Source organism: Zootoca vivipara, chromosome 8 (genome assembly GCF_965207765.1).
Source record: "Zootoca vivipara chromosome 8, rZooViv2.hap1.1, whole genome shotgun sequence".
NCBI lineage: Eukaryota > Metazoa > Chordata > Lepidosauria > Squamata > Lacertidae > Zootoca > Zootoca vivipara.
In genome coordinates, this window is record NC_142591.1 from 87,507,122 (window position 1) to 87,522,028 (window position 14,907).

At 55.3% G+C, this 14,907-nt stretch overlaps 1 protein-coding gene across 3 annotated transcripts; it reads right to left on the minus strand.

Annotated features, from left to right (window-relative positions):
• Nucleotides 1-1,836: 1,836 nt before the first annotated feature.
• On the minus strand, nucleotides 1,837-13,869 carry LOC118089761 (sphingomyelin phosphodiesterase 5). 3 transcript variants are annotated; one of them, XR_015951619.1, is made up of 9 exons: nucleotides 9,293-9,423; nucleotides 7,639-8,671; nucleotides 5,178-5,250; nucleotides 3,929-4,069; nucleotides 3,735-3,824; nucleotides 3,387-3,450; nucleotides 2,867-3,017; nucleotides 2,350-2,668; nucleotides 1,837-2,313 (listed from the first exon to the last, which is right to left on the minus strand). XR_015951619.1 is itself a non-coding variant. In XM_035124633.3 (8 exons), the coding sequence occupies exons 2-8, from the start codon at nucleotides 8,572-8,574 to the stop codon at nucleotides 2,570-2,572; spliced, it is 1,554 nt and encodes a 517-aa protein (XP_034980524.1). In that variant the 5' UTR covers nucleotides 8,575-8,671; nucleotides 13,444-13,869; the 3' UTR covers nucleotides 1,837-2,569. The 3 variants fall into 3 exon arrangements, 2 of the variants coding, with proteins under 2 accessions (XP_034980524.1, XP_060133517.1); XM_035124633.3 differs by lacking the exon at nucleotides 9,293-9,423 and adding an exon at nucleotides 13,444-13,869 and having other exon boundaries at nucleotides 1,837-2,668; XM_060277534.2 differs by having other exon boundaries at nucleotides 1,837-2,668.
• Nucleotides 13,870-14,907: the final 1,038 nt, after the last annotated feature.

A 14,907-nucleotide genomic window follows, 5' to 3' on the forward strand; every position in this document is an offset into this window, starting at 1 on the left:
AGAGAGGAAATTTTAATTAAATTAAAAATAATTGGTATTATATGAAAACTGCTTTGTAAGGAATTTCAATAGGGAACCAATGAAGGGGGAACCGGGGGAGTCCAAATGTGATAATGTGATAATGATGATATAAGATTATTAGGGTTTTCTTCTTCTTCTTTTTTTGTATGGTTTTTTTCTGTTTTGTATTTCTTTTTTTCTTTTTCTTTTTGTTGTTGTTGTTGTTGTTGTGCTTATTTTTCCTTTTTCTCTTTTTTGTTCTTTTGTACTCGATGTATTTTTTTTTCTGTTTATGTGAAAAATGAATAAAGATAAATTTTTAAAAAAGAAATATTCGAGAAAGTAAAGAAGCAGAGGGGAAGGGATAGGGCCCTGCATGGAGGAGGAGGAGGGTGGCTTTGAGGAAAGAAGGAAGGAAGTGTGGGTGGGGGGACAAGGGGCTCAATGGTATCCTGTGCCCAAAGTGGACCTCCCAGAAACTTGAAGCTGGCTCCGCTCCCCTCCCTCAGCAAGACCAAAGGACCAGACTTGTCAGGAAGTAGAATCATAGAATCATAGAGTTGGAAGAGACCACAAGGGCCATCCAGTCCAACCCCCTGCCAAGCAGGAAACACCATCAAAGCATTCCTGACATATGCCTGTCAAGCCTCTGCTTAAAGACCTCCAAAGAAGGAAACTCCACCACACTCCTTGGTAGCAAATTCCACTGCCGAACAGCTCTTACTGTCAGGAAGTTCTTCCTAATGTTTAGGTGGAATCTTCTTTCTTGTAGTTTGAATCCATTGCTCTGTGTCCGCTTCTCTGGAGCAGCAGAAAACAACCTTTCTCCCTCCTCTATATGACATCCTTTCATATATTTGAACATGGCTATCATATCACCCCTTAACCTTCTCTTCTCCAGGCTAAACATACCTAGCTCCCTAAGCCGTTCCTCATAAGGCATCGTTTCCAGGCCTTTGACCATTTTGGTTGCCCTCTTCTGGACACGTTCCAGCTTGTCAGTATCCTTCTTGAACTGTGGTGCCCAGAACTGGACACAGTACTCCAGGTGAGGTCTGACCAGAGCAGAATACAGTGGTACTATTACTTCCCTTGATCTAGATGCTATATTCCTATTGATGCAGCCCAGAATTGCATTGGCTTTTTTAGCTGCTGCATCACACTGCTGACTCATGTCAAGTTTGTGGTCTACCAAGACTCCTAGGTCCTTTTCACATGTACTGCTCTCAAGCCAGGTGTCTCCCATCCTGTATTTGTGCCTCTTTTTTTGCCCAAGTGTAGTACTTTACATTTCTCCTTGTTAAAATTCAAGTAGACAGACCGCTTCCTCATGATAGCAGTGCAGAGCTGAGCGATACTCCAGGGTCCTCTAGTCTAGCCCCCTGCGAGGCAGGAATCTCAACCAAAGCGTCTGTGGCAGAGAAGGCAAAGGAGCCTCCCCCTGCAGGCAGCCTCCAGCCAAGGGTCTCCTGCCCTGCCTGGGTCAGCTGCTCACGCCATGAGACGCATAAGTCTCCTTCCACATGACCATGTGCAGCCACTGGGGCAGCTCTGCTCAAGACGGAAACGCAGGGCAGGCCGGCCATCTTGGCGGCAGTCAGAACCATCTCAGCAGAAGCCGTCTTAACCCAGTTGTCTGCCTGCTTTTTTTACAAACAGTTAAACCTGCAGTGCTCCAAGCGAATGTCAAAGGGATCTGCGCTTCTTTGGGACGGCAGCGAGTGCAGCCCGGCCTCAGGGCTCCACGGATCTCCAGGTGGCGAATCTTAGCCTGCACTTGGGAGCTGCTGGGTCTCTGGCCAGAGGCCACTCCAAAGCCACAGAAACGAGTCGAAGTTTATTGCACAGAAACGAGTCGAAGTTTATTGAAAGGTATGAAGGTGAGCAGGTGGGCACTCACTTTTGGCACAGAGGTGCTAAGAACTCCTTCTGCATTTCACAAAGCAGAAACTGTTGGGTGAAAACACAACCGTTTGGGGTGGGGAAACTTCAGCCCTGAAGCAGGCAATGACCAGCATGACATTCCCAGAGGTGTCATGCCCATGCCAGCCGGGTTCCCCTATTTCCGCCCACCTGAGTGGTGCTGCCACCCCCCAGGCACCACCCCTCGCGCTTGGTGGGGCCACCTTGAGTTGACAAAGGAGGGTCACCCCTCAAATTCCATGTGTCCCTTAGAGGGACGAGTCACAATCACGTCACTCAGGACATTTGTTTTTACGCCCCCGTTTGGTAAAACCCTCGAAAGCTTGCAAATGCTGAGGGTGTGGGGGCTATGGCCATTGCAGGCATGCCCTTGGGGCAGCAATGGGGTTCCTGAAGGTCGGCCTCAGATTGGCAGGCGGAAGCAGCCTGCCAGTGGAGCCCCTTCCCACATCTCCAGGTTGGCCTGAGGCCTCCTTTGCCCCAGGAAACCCTGCCCTGTAGAGAAGCTCATCTCTTCCTCGCCACTCAAACTGGGCCCAGGGCCTGATCCTGCCGCTGCTGAGCTCTGTGGAGGGGGTGTGTCTTCCTGCTCACAGATGCCTCCCCCCCCCCGGCTTCTGCCTCCCTGGCTTGGCGTGGGAAGAGTTCACACTTCCGGCTGTGTTGTCAGGCGAAGTTGCAGGCCCACTGGCAGGTGGTCTGAGAAGGTGGCCAGGCGAGTGATGAAGAAGAACTTCTCCAGAGCCTGGAAGCAAATGGGGGGGGGAGGCGGAGAGAGACCATGAGGGCAGGGCAGGTGTGGAGAGGAGGGCAAGCCCAGAGGCAGGAGCCCCTTGGGCAGGAGCGGCGTGCCAGGCTCCCCTCACCCCTGCCACACCCACCTCCTCAGTTCAGGAGCAAGAGAGCATTGAAGCCCCCCTCTGCCTGGGACCCCCCAGCTCACCGTTTTCAGCTCCAGGGGGTTGAGGTGTTCCCTGTAAAGGATGTAGTCAATGCGCCGCCCCTCGCTCGAGGTCACCGAGGGGTCGGGGGTCCCGTCGTCCGTGATGGGGCCGGCCAGGTACTTCCGCCGTCCCTTGGGCTGCCCCAGGGTTCTGCGAGGCAACGGAAAGACGTGTCCGGTGGGAAGGAGTGGGGGGGGAGTGGGAATTAGGGCAGCCCCTCCTCCTGCGGGGTCCAGCATTGGGGCACCTCCTGCTGAGAGTCCACTGCCAACACCCCCAGAAAAGCCCACCCAGCACCTTGCTCCCCCCCCTGCTCCTATTGGGAGGTGGCCCAGCTCAACATGGAAAAGACCATGTGCAAAGTCCCCCCCCCCCCGCAAAACAAAAATTTTATCCTGTCAATTTTGCCACTGCCCGCACCCCAGCAAAGGAAGAAAGAGCTGCCACTCCCAGCTCTGCCAAGTCCAGCAATCCTGCCACAGAAGTCACCCCCACCCCCACCCCACTTCAGCTCCTCACTTCTGCATGCGCTTTGGGGTCGACACAGACTTGCTATAGATCTTCAGGTAATTCATCAGGGTGCCTGGAAGGGGGGGGGGAGACAGCTGTCAGTTCAAGGTGTGGCACTTTTGCACTCTCCCCCCACCTGCTCATGCTTGGGGGGCTAGCTGGAAAGTTGGGAAGAGAAGAGGCCAGCAGCACAGCCCACCCCCAGCTGACTTGCCATGATGCCCCACTACCTGCCCCCCCCCCGAGAGAAAAACCCATCCTTGCACCACAGGGTGCCAGAGCTCAGGAAGTTCTGGCAGCAGCAGCCCCAGGCCAAGGTGGGGCAGGCATGCTGTGTGAGGGAGGGCACAGACCCACCGATAGCCCAAGGCTTGTCCTTCCGGGGTCCGATGCGGCACGGATCCGTGTAGACGTTGAAGATCTCATGCACTTGCTCCAGCGCATCCCCTGTGGAGAAAGGAGCGGGGAGGGAGGAGGGCAGGTGAGGGGGGATCCTCAGACACCCCCCCTTGCCTGCCCCCTCCAGGCACCCACCTGACCTCCCTGCGTACCTGTCGAGCAGTTGTCAAAGTTGAGGTCCCCGCAGTAGATGTCAAAGGCCACTACGTCCCCAGGCTGAGCGTTTGCGTCCTGGAATTGCTGCGCCCAAAGGAGACTCAGAGTCAGCTGGTCGTACCGGACCTGGGCGTCAGCTGGGAGAAAGTGGGAGGCGGTGTCAACACCCGGGCCTGCTCCTGCCAAGAGGGCACAGCAAGCATGGCGGAGGTGGAGAGTCCAGAGCTCCCCTGGAGAGGGCTGGCTGACCCTCCCTCTCCTGCCAGGGATGTTGGGAGAGCACAGCCTACCTTCCACTTGGCCAAGGAGGAGGCCAGGGGACAGACAGGGAGGGGCAAGCACACAAGACCCTAAGAGCCTGCTGGATCAGGCCTATGGTCCATCCAGACCAGCAACCAGGTGCCCCCACGGGAAACTAGGAAGCAGGATCCGAGCACAAGAGCGACTCTCCCTTCCTGCAGTTTCCAGCAACTGGTGAGGAGAAGTATTGCTGCCTCCAACTGTGGTGGCAGAGCAGAGCCTTCCTGGCTGGGAGCCGCCCCTTGCCTTCTCTTCCCCCATGAATCTGTCTACTCCTCTTTCATCCCTGCCTCCTGGGGGAGCGAGTGCCATAGTTGAAGGAGGACTTTCATCCATCCTGAATCTTCTTCTTCTTATTATTATTACTATTCATTGAATTTACACCCGCAGGTCTCAGGGCAGTTCAGGGCAGGATAAAACCAGAATATAAAAATCACAAAGTACATAATCAAAATAAAGACAACAACCCAACAACCCCCAACACATTTTAAAAGGGCATAGGATGTCGATCAAATCAACCAAAAGCCTGGTTAAAGAGGGACATTTTTGCCTGGTGCCTAAAGGTGTATAATGAAGGCGCCTGGCAAACTTCTTTAGGAAGAGCATTCCACAGATGGGGAGCCACTGCAGAGAAGGCCCCGTTCTTCTGTTGCCACCCTCCGAACCTCTTGAGGAGGGGGCACACAACGGAGGGCCTCAGAAGATGATCTCAAGGTCCAGGTCTTTGAGTTATTGCGGTCCTGAGCCGTAAGGCTTTATAGGTCAAAACCAGCACTTTGAATTGGGCCCAGAAACTAATGGGTAGCCAGTGCAGTCAGACCAGGATCAGTGTGAGATGCTCAAACCCTCTTCCAACAGGCAGCTTCATTGGATGCCCACAAGTTATGTTATATATAGTGTAATGTGAGAGAGGGAGAAGATACCCTCTCCCCACCCTACACTTACCTTCTGGAGCGTGCATGTGGGTGCAGTTCAGGTACCCCACAATCCTTTGCCCTTGAGAAGCTCCCAGTTGCACCTGAGACACAGAGGAAAAATGGCAGGCCAAGCATCACCAAGGGAAAGGCACTCCGGGGAGAAAACAGATTCCAGCAAGCAGCCCCAAGACCATCTTGGTCCATGCTCCAGCCCTCAGGAGACCCCCACCCCCACCCAGCCTCACTCCTTAGAGACCTCCTGGCGAACAATTGCCTCCTCTAAATGAGGGAAGAATCTGCAGAAGGCACAGGCAGCCCCCAGCCCCATGCTTCTGAGGACCCTCACTCAAATGCGCCTTGTGCTAACTCTGGGGCTGCTGTAAGGGAACCCCAAAGTCAGGAAACAGAACCGCTTTTTCTTTTGCAGCTTCCGCACATGCACCCATCCGCACCCTGGAGCAACTTCCTGATCAGGTTCAGCTTGGTCTTCCAGTTAATGTTTGCCAAGGGCTGGAGAGAGTGCAAATCTTGGACAAACAGAGTGATTTTCGATTTCGGGCAGGGAGGCAGGGAGGGATGTGGAGGGCAGGGCCAGGAAATCCTCAGACCAGGGGAGAATTTTTCCCCCTGGAATGGGTCTTTAGGGTGTGAGGTGGGGTGGGGGATGCTACCAGTTCCTGGTGTTTGGCTAGGAGACCCATTCTGGCTCTGCACCTCCCAAGGGCACCTGCTGAGCACAGAGATCCATCTCCCGGCAGGGGGGAGGATTGCCATGAAATCAGGAGAGCTCATTGCGGTTGCCCAGCTGCAAGAGAAAGCACGCTCAAGGACTCTCTCATCTTTGACTGCATGCACACCGTATGTTTGAAGCGCATGGCTTCACAACCGCAATCTGTTAAGGGTGTTGAGAACTGTAGCTCTGTGAGGGGGTAAACCACAGTTCCCAGAATTCTCTGTGCACGGGCGTACCCAGGATCAAAACTAGGGGGAGGCAAGAGAGGGGAAGAGAAAGGGAAGGAGGGAGGGAGGGAAGGAAGAGAGAGAAGGAAGGAAAGAAGGAAAGAAGGAAAGAAGGAAAGAAGGAAGGGGTGAGAGAGAGAGAGAAGGGAGGGAGGGAGAGGGGGGAAAAGGAAGAAAGAAAGAGGGGGGGAGGAAGGATGGAAGGAAGGATGGAGCTCCTGTCCGCCCCCCAGCTCAGGCTGCTCCTCCCCCATCCCACGTTCCTGTCGCTGGCTGCAGCTGCAGAGGGGGTGAAAACAGCCTGATTTCCATAACCCGCAGCGACTTTTCCCCTTCAGTTTTCGGAGGGAAAAAGTGCGGGTTATGGTCCGTAAAATACGGTAATTTTTTTTGCTTCTAGGGGGGGCAGCTGCCCCCCTGCCCCTTGCTGGGTACGCCCATGTCTCTTTGGGAAGCCATGTGCTTTAAATGCACCATGGTGGAGAGAAGCCCTCCCGCGGAGCCAAGGGAGGGAAGGAGGGCTGCTCCCCAGGCAATTCCTTGACTCCCTTGCCCCTCCTCCTCCCAGTTCTGGGTTCCCATGCTGACCAGAAAATGGCAGCAAAGTGACAAGCTCTCTTTGTAGGTGGCTGGCTGCACCTAAGCCAGCCACATCCCTGCTGCCATGGGAAGTACAGGAGCAGCAGCAAGGGCACAGTTACTGCCAACCTTCCTACGCAAAGACTCCTGCCAACGCAACAGCACCATCAAGGCCGCCCAGGGGGCAGCAGGCGCAGCAGCAGCAGCAGCCCTTCTGCACCCAGCTCGGCCCTCCAGAAGTGAAATGGCCCCTCCCATGTCATTTCCTTCTGTGCCAGCGGCATTGCTAGGGTTCAGCATTAGCTGTGGGTCCCACAATTGAGAAGCAGGAGTCCTGCTTTTAGGAGGGAGGGAGGGAGGGAGGGGAGAAGAGGCAGGCAGGTAGGCAGGCAGCAGGAGGGCTTCCCTCCTTGAGAGCAACATGGGGGGCTGCCTTATCAGAAGCCAAATGTAGGTCTGTCTAGCTCAGTGTAGAGGGGGAAGGAACCCCCAAGGGTCATCTAGTCCAAACCCAGACATCAAGCTTTTTGTATTAATTTACAAATCCCTGAACAACTAGGGTCCTGTCTGAACCCTCATATCCTAGCTTGGTTACTGAGATCATCTGGAGGGTCATTGGGGGAGTTGGCGAGGCTTGTTTGACAACGAGATACTGAGCCTTTAGTGTCATGGGCCCGGTCCTGTGGAACTCCCTGGCACTAGAGATTCAGCAGGCACCTTCCGTTTCAACTTTTAAATACCTGCTGAATTTTTTTCTATTCTGCCAGGTCTATGTAGGCAGTTGAGAGAACATCCCCCACAATGGTCTACTGATGTTTGTTTTTAATTCTTGTTTTTTATGCTTATGATATATTTCTATGACATAGCGGTATGGAAATATTGTTGTAAATAAACAAGCAAGCAAGCAAGCAAGCCAAGGAGCCCCGCCCCCCCGCCCGCCCGCCTCTCACCTGCACACAGAGCAGTCCTTTGGCAGAGAAGGCGTCCTCGCCAGTGCCGTTGGGGTAGCAGTGGTACTGCACAGCCAGGACTGGGTAGCGGCTGGCCAGGAAGAGCCCGCTGTTCAGGAGCTTCAAGGCTGAGCAGCCCACCAGCCCGAGGGTGCCCACATCATAGATGATGTGCTCATAGAAGGGGGCGAGGAAATGGCGCACCTGCCTTGAGGCCTGCTGGTCAAAGACCTCCTGCAGGCACACAAAGTCTGCGTAGAGGGGGAACTGGGTCGTGATCTCCGAGGGTGACGCAGCAGCCGCTCCTTCCTCTTCGAGGGGCATCTCAAGTACCACATCCCCGCTGAGCTGAGGGGAGCCCTGGCTAGACCGTGGGGGGCTGGCCTCCATGGCCCCGTACTTCCTCACGCCCGAGGGGCTGAAGCCGTTCTGGAAGTCCCCCCGGGGGCCTGGCTCATGAGACTGTGGGGAGCCGGAGGCCGCCTGCGCCAGCGCCTGACCGATGTGCTTGGCACGCCACTGCGTCCGCGACAGGTTGCTGAACTTGGCCAAGCCAACAGGAAGCAGGCAGAGGTTGCCGCTGACCACACTGAAGGTCTTTGCCGGGCCGGGGAGCACCCACTCGTCTGGCGGGGCCTGGCTTGGCGTGTGTTGGTAGGCGAAGGGGCGGCGGGCAGCCTGCAGGGGCAGCCACAGCAGGAAGGCCAGCAGCGAGAAAGGGGCAGAGAGGAGCAGCAGGGGCACCAAGACGACCCCCTTGCCCACCGCCTGCAGGGCGTAGGGGGGCCCATGCTGGTGTTCTTGCTTCTCCTGGGTGGTCTGCTGCAAGGCCAGCAACTGGTTGAGCAGCCAATAGCTGGGAAAGAGGATGTGCCGCAGCGCAGAGTCCATGGCCCCCAGGACGCGGTTGGAGTAGGGCGACTCTCGCAGACCCATCCTAGGGCCTTCCCAGGGGGGCTGCTCTGGGCCCCCAATGGATCCTGGGTGGCTGGCCTCTCGGTCACCAGGCCTCTTGGCTCTGGAGGGCCAGATCCTGTGGAAGAGAAGCGGTAGAAGTGAGAGGCTACTCTGGTTAAGGGAGGGGGGGTCTTGGGCTCAGTGATGTGGTCTGGCAGTTAGATTCTGCCTCCTCCCTAAACTCTAAAGGGAGCTGAATGAGGATGGAGTAATTTTGGGGGCGGGGAGGGTCCAACTAGAATTCAAGGCAGAATTGGAGGAGGAGAGGGGCTGCAGGGAGCAAACCAAACTGGCTCTCCTGTTCCTGCGCAGTCACCGTTTTTTCAACCCTACATTTGGAAAATGCCTTCTCCACATCAGCTCTTTTGGGGCAGTTGGAATACAACGAACATTGAAGGGGAAATCTCAAAATAGAGAAAATGCCGGAAGGGTGAAGAGCAGGTCAAGCCCCAAGGGCCTGATCGCGTGCCAGGGGTCGCTCGTCTTCAGGTGCGCCTTGCAGAGAAGGCTCTCCAGTTGATGGGGCTAAATGCTCTTTTAAGCTGCTGCAAAGAGGGAGAGAAGGTGCCCACGGGGGGAGAAGTTGCTGCTGTTGTACAGCCTCCACACCACACACCCACACCCCTCGGGCATCTGCCCCCTCCCCGGAAAGAGGGTCCCTCTGCTCCTTCCCGCGGCAGTTCCGCAGATGCCTCACCCGCCGCCTCTCCCCCCAGCCACCTCGGGCGGCTCCGGGGCGCGTTGAGCTCCGGCTCCGGGCGGCTCGCTCGCTCCGCGTCTAGAAGCGGAGTAGTCAGCGCGCCCCGCCGGACCGACGGCCGCCTCCCTCCCTCCCTCCCTCCCTCCCTCTGGGCGCGCCTCGCCTCGCCTCGCCTCGCCAGCAGGTGAGAAGAGCCAGGGCAGAGGAGCCAGGGCGAGCCGCCCGCCCCGAGACCCGCCCCGCCGGCCTCCCTGCCCGGCGACTGGGGGCGGCGCTGGCGGGCCGGTTAATGGTTAGCCAGCCTGTTGGGGCTTGGGAGGAAGGGACACTCCGGCTCCGGCTCCGGCTCCGGCTCGTCCAGTCCAGCCCCGTGCAATGCAGGGCGCGCAGCTCAAGCATCCCTGGCAGTTCGTGGCGGTTGAAGGGACCCGCCGAGCGCGAGGACGGGCGGGCGGGCGGGCGAGGGCTGGCCGGTAGAGACCCCGGCCCAAGGGAAGGGGATCGTTCTCATGGCTTTAGCGGGGGCGCCCACAGCCTGCACAGCCCCCTTAAGCAGGTGGGGGAGAGGAGCCCCCAGCCAGGGAAATCCATCCCCACTAAGCTTACTGCCTCGGGCGCCTCGGCTCTGCGGGCGCCGCCACCCCGGGCGGAGGCGCCCCCCCCCGCCCGCCTGCCTCCTTCGGGAGAGAGAACGAAGAGCGTGGGAGGGGAGGGGGGGGGCCCTGCCGACCAACAAGGCCTCCCCGGCCCATGTGCAAAGGCCCTGCCTGCCGCCACCCCACTTGCCCCACAGCGGGGCAGGTCCGGCTGTAACCCCCTCTGCTCTTCCAAAGCAGCCTAAATGCCTTTTTCACGAGAGGACGTTTCCCCTCTCTAGGGACCCCTGCCACTCCCCCCCCATCTACGCCAGTTCTGCCTCCTTTCCACTGGACACCCCTTTGCACCCACCACCATTGTATTAATTATATTCTATTTATTATATTAACAGTATAACATTTAAAAGTCCTTAAATTGAAGGCCTGATTGAAGTGGAATACTTCCATGGCGTAAGTGAAGAGGAATATCGGTATATTATTATTATTATTATTATTATTAATAATAATAATAATAATAATTTTTATTAATTTACCTTTAGCCCCCCTCGGCCATGGGTCTCCCAGGGTGAGCTTGGGCCAGTCCCCACCTCTCAGCAGAGGCAGATTTAGGGGAATGAATGTGCGCCACTTTGGCTGCCGTGGGTGCAGAGCCTCAGGGGCACCACAACTATGGGGCAGAATGGAAGGCAAGAGGTGGAGGGGCACCCAATATTGGCAGCACAAATGACGCCGCTGAAATTTGAGAGCCCAAAGTCCAACGCTGCTCACAGCCTAACCTACCTCACGGGGTTGTTGGGGATGAACAGTGGAGGGGGAGAACTACGCATGCTGCCACCTTGGAGAAAGAGGTGGCTCAGGAAATGAAAAGAGAAAAGTGGAGAGCGCTGAGCTAGAGGGACCAACAGCCTGGATCTAAGGCTGCTACTTGGAGGCTGTGCTGCAAACCTGCCCTGGGACCCCCCCCCTGCCCCTCAGGAGCCCCCTCTGCCACTGACGCACCAGCTGCCTGGAGTTTTTGAGGGTTAGTTGGGGGGGGGGAGTCAATGTGAAATGCTGCCTCATTTTAGGTGTCTCTTTCCCCCTCCCCCCATATAAGCCTCATGCGGGGCGCCCCTAAGAGAGTGGGCAATGCTGGTGGACCTGGGTTCAGATCCCTCCTGTGCTGTGCCGCAGAAATAACAGGGACCCGTTTGACAAGGTTGTGGGTTTGAGTGAGCAAAGCAATTTGGACACCACGAGGACAACAACGTCAACATCCTTGTCATTAGAATTCTCCTAATCATCCTAATTACCACAATTCCAGGGCACAGACAAGCCTGCCGAGTGCCTTTGAGAGCAAGCACACCTGAGCTTGTGCTGGTGGCTGGAGGCCAGAACATCCGCTGGGGAAACAGCAGCCCTTTTCCCGTTAGCATAGCTCCTTGGTGGGGCTGCCAGCTGAGTGGCTGTTGGATTCTGGAATGGAGGAGGGGAGGGGTGAGGTGCAAATGGGCCAGCAGAGCGAATCTTGCTGAAGCATTTGCACTGCGCCATCCTCGTCCCTCCATCCCAAGAGGCAGCAGCGGCTCAGCTGGAGAGAGGTCAGGTGAGCAGCGCAGGCCATCCTTCTCCCATGCTAAGAGCCTCCTCATAAGAAGAGGCTGGTTGCAGTTGGATCAGATCAAAGGAAGGGGGCGACCCACCTAATTCAGCACATCCTGTTTTCCACAATGGCCAACCAGACACCCCATTGAGGGAGGCCACCATTGAAGGAGTTGATCCCTTCCAACACTACAGGTCTACGATTCTATGAAAGAGGAGCACATGACGACCATAGAATGGGGTCATTGGGAGGGACCCAGCGGGCCATCTAGTCCAACCCCCTGCAATGCAGGAATCACAGCTAAGGGCTCGAAAGAAAATGTTGCTCATGGTGCAAAGGCACCATGGAGGTAAAGCAACAAACAAGATAAGAGAGATCGGCAGAATGGTTTCCTAGTGTGTCAAAAGGAAGAGGAAGAGATTAAGAATTACGGTAGGTCTGTTTATCAGCAGAGAAGATGAGATATAAAGATGCAAAGAGTACATGGAACTGTTTTTGTAATCAAGGAAGAGGATGTGGTCGCTAGAGGATTAACAGAATTACCACAGGTCACAAGATGGGCCAGACTTGGGAGCGAACACTGTGCATGCGTGTTTATAATTATTAGCAAACTGCTTTTTACATATGTCTCAAGGCCAGTGCTTTTTTTCCTTTTAAAAAAATGTTTAGGGGTACTCTCAATTTCCTACTATTGAAATACTGCCCCTCAATGAGGCAAACTTAGATTCACAAAATGTTTAGGGGTATGCGTCCCCCTGCGTACCCCCAGAAAAAAGCTCTGCTCAAGGCCACTGACAGATGTCCCACCAAAGTGACTATGTGACCATGGGACTCCCAACTCCCAGCAGCCCCAGCGGCCAGCCTCCCCCATCTCTGGGCTTCACAGAGAATCAGTGCAGGGAGAACCATTTGGGCCCCTCCTGCTGCAGGGGCTGCTTAGGAGTAAACCAGCACCGGCAAGGGCCAAAGGCTGAATGGAGGAGGAGTCACATTACACAATACCTCCACCTTCAAGCTATGACCAAACCCCTCTGGTTTTGAGCCCTGTTTCATTGAAAAGCAGTGGACTCTTCTTCATTGGAGGTAGAATCATAGAATCATAGAGTTGGAAGAGACCACAAGGGCCACCCAGTCCAACCCCCTGCCAAGCAGGAAACGCCATCAAAGCATTCTTGACATATGCCTGTCAAGCCTCTGCTTAAAGACCTCCAAAGAAGGAGACTCCACCACACTCCTTGGTAGCAAATTCCACTGCCGAACAGCTCTTACTGTCAGGAAGTTCTTCCTAATGTTGAGGTGGAATCTTCTTTCTTGAAGTTTGAATCCATTGCTCCGTGTCCGCTTCTCTGGAGCAGCAGAAAACAATCTTTCTCCCTCCTCCATATGACATCCTTTCATATATTTGAACATGGCTATCATATCACCCCTTAACCTTCTCTTCTCCAGGCTAAACATACCCAGCTCCCTAAGCCGTTTCTCATAAGGCATTGTTTCCAGGCCTTTGACCATTTTGGTTGCCCTCTTCTGGACACGTTCCAGCTTGTCAGTATCCTTCTTGAACTGTGGTGCCCAGAACTGGACACAGTATTCCAGACGAGGTCTGACCAGAGCAGAATACAGTGGTACTATTACTTCCCTTGATCTAGGTGCTATACTCCTATTGATGCAGCCCAGAATTGCATTGGCTTTTTTAGCTGCTGCATCACACTGCTGACTCATGTCAAGTCTGTGGTCTACCAAGACTCCAAGATCCTTTTTGGAGGATCCTTTCCTTGATGGTCCCTTCCAACTCCAGAATTCTATGCGTGCAGGTTCTTTTGGGATCTGAAGCCAGAAGGTGGCCCAGAAGGAGGTTCGGATGAGGCTGGAGGAACGAGCCTTTCCCCCCTGTGCCCTCCTGGGCATGGACAGACCTCCTCTGCCCAACTAGCGCGAGGGCAAAGGGAACGGCCCCAACCCAGAGCACTCACCTCTCTTCCGGATGCTTGTCCAAAATGGTCCAGGAGTAACTGGCTGGCTGCCGGTTGTGTCCAGCTGAGATCCTCCCCAAGAGGACCTGCGAGGAGAAGTGGGGAAGTGAGGCACAGCTGGGATCTAACCAGCCACTCTAGGTGCCTCTTGTCATGTGTTCTAAATAGCCGGGCACTCAGTCATGCCTCATTGTGACCCAGCCGCTTTGCCAGAGAGCTCCTGAAGGGCAGGCGCTTTGGGCAATCCAGCTCAGACCCAGCGGCTGACTAACAGGTCTTGCACCCGGACTTCCTTCAGCTTCCTGGTTTGATTGCAGATTAAATGCCGCAGAGCTACAAATTTGCAGGAGCCTGCCCAGAGGTAAAAGGTCTAATTATGGTCTCACGTGAGGAGGTGATGATGGCCGTGGTGATAAGGCACCTCATGCGCTGCAGCCGGAGTGCAGTGACAGGCAAGCGCAGGGGAGGGTTTTATACTCCCGGGAAAGAAGGTGTTCTCTCCAGGCAAGCCAGTGTTCTGCCAAGATTCAGATAATGAGATGCAGATTATTTAGGAGGGAGCACATCCCAGTCATAAACACATTTGCCTGGAAGCAGATGTCCCTCCCTCTTCCTCTTTCCTGGCATGGCACTGGGAAAGTCATCAGCATCAAACATGTGTTAGCAGAACTCCTTGCCACCACGCTCTGCTCCACTCCTGATGCCATGCTTAGGGTTTGTAGCTGGCAGAATAGCTGACACACACAAATATCCCCCCAGCCTTCCATAGGTACTTGCAAGTACAAGTTGTGTCACAGTCACACACACACACACACACAGAGAGAGAGAGACTTGGCTGTCTGCCATGCTGCCCCCAAGGCTGAGGAGGAGAGGCAGGCCCTCACCTGCTCACCTGAGAGTTGGGATGGTTCCAGGAGCAGCACGTTTTCCTAAATGTGGCAATATAAATGCAGGTGTTTATTGCATCTGCCCAGATGTTGCGCAAGCGCCTCCTGCTGCAAACGCTTTCAGGAGATCTCCCTGTGTTTGTGAGGTGATACTGTTGTGCATCACTGATAGGCAGTGGGAGGGCCAGGCAGGCTGCTCAGAGGCACTCCTCCCTCGAAGCAAGGTGATGACTCCACGGCCAGTCCCATCCCTAGTGTGCACATAGGTGCTGTGATGCTTGAGCCTCACTCACTCCAGCTCTGAGGAGCATGGCATCAGGACAGAGTGGGCGCACACAGCAAAGAAGCCCCTGCTTCCTTCCCCAGGAGCTCCAGGTGGGCTCCAGGTGTCCATGAACTTTGGGTCTGGGCTTCTGCATCCACCTTCCATCCAACGCCCATTCTTTTTGGTGTCACTTGCACAGTGGATCATGCCCGGCACCTACTCTCACCCTCACCCTTTTCTGGCAAGACTTCCAGCCAGGTAATCTCCCATTCCAGAAGAGAGTGTAGGCCAGTGGTGGGCAACCTTTTGAGC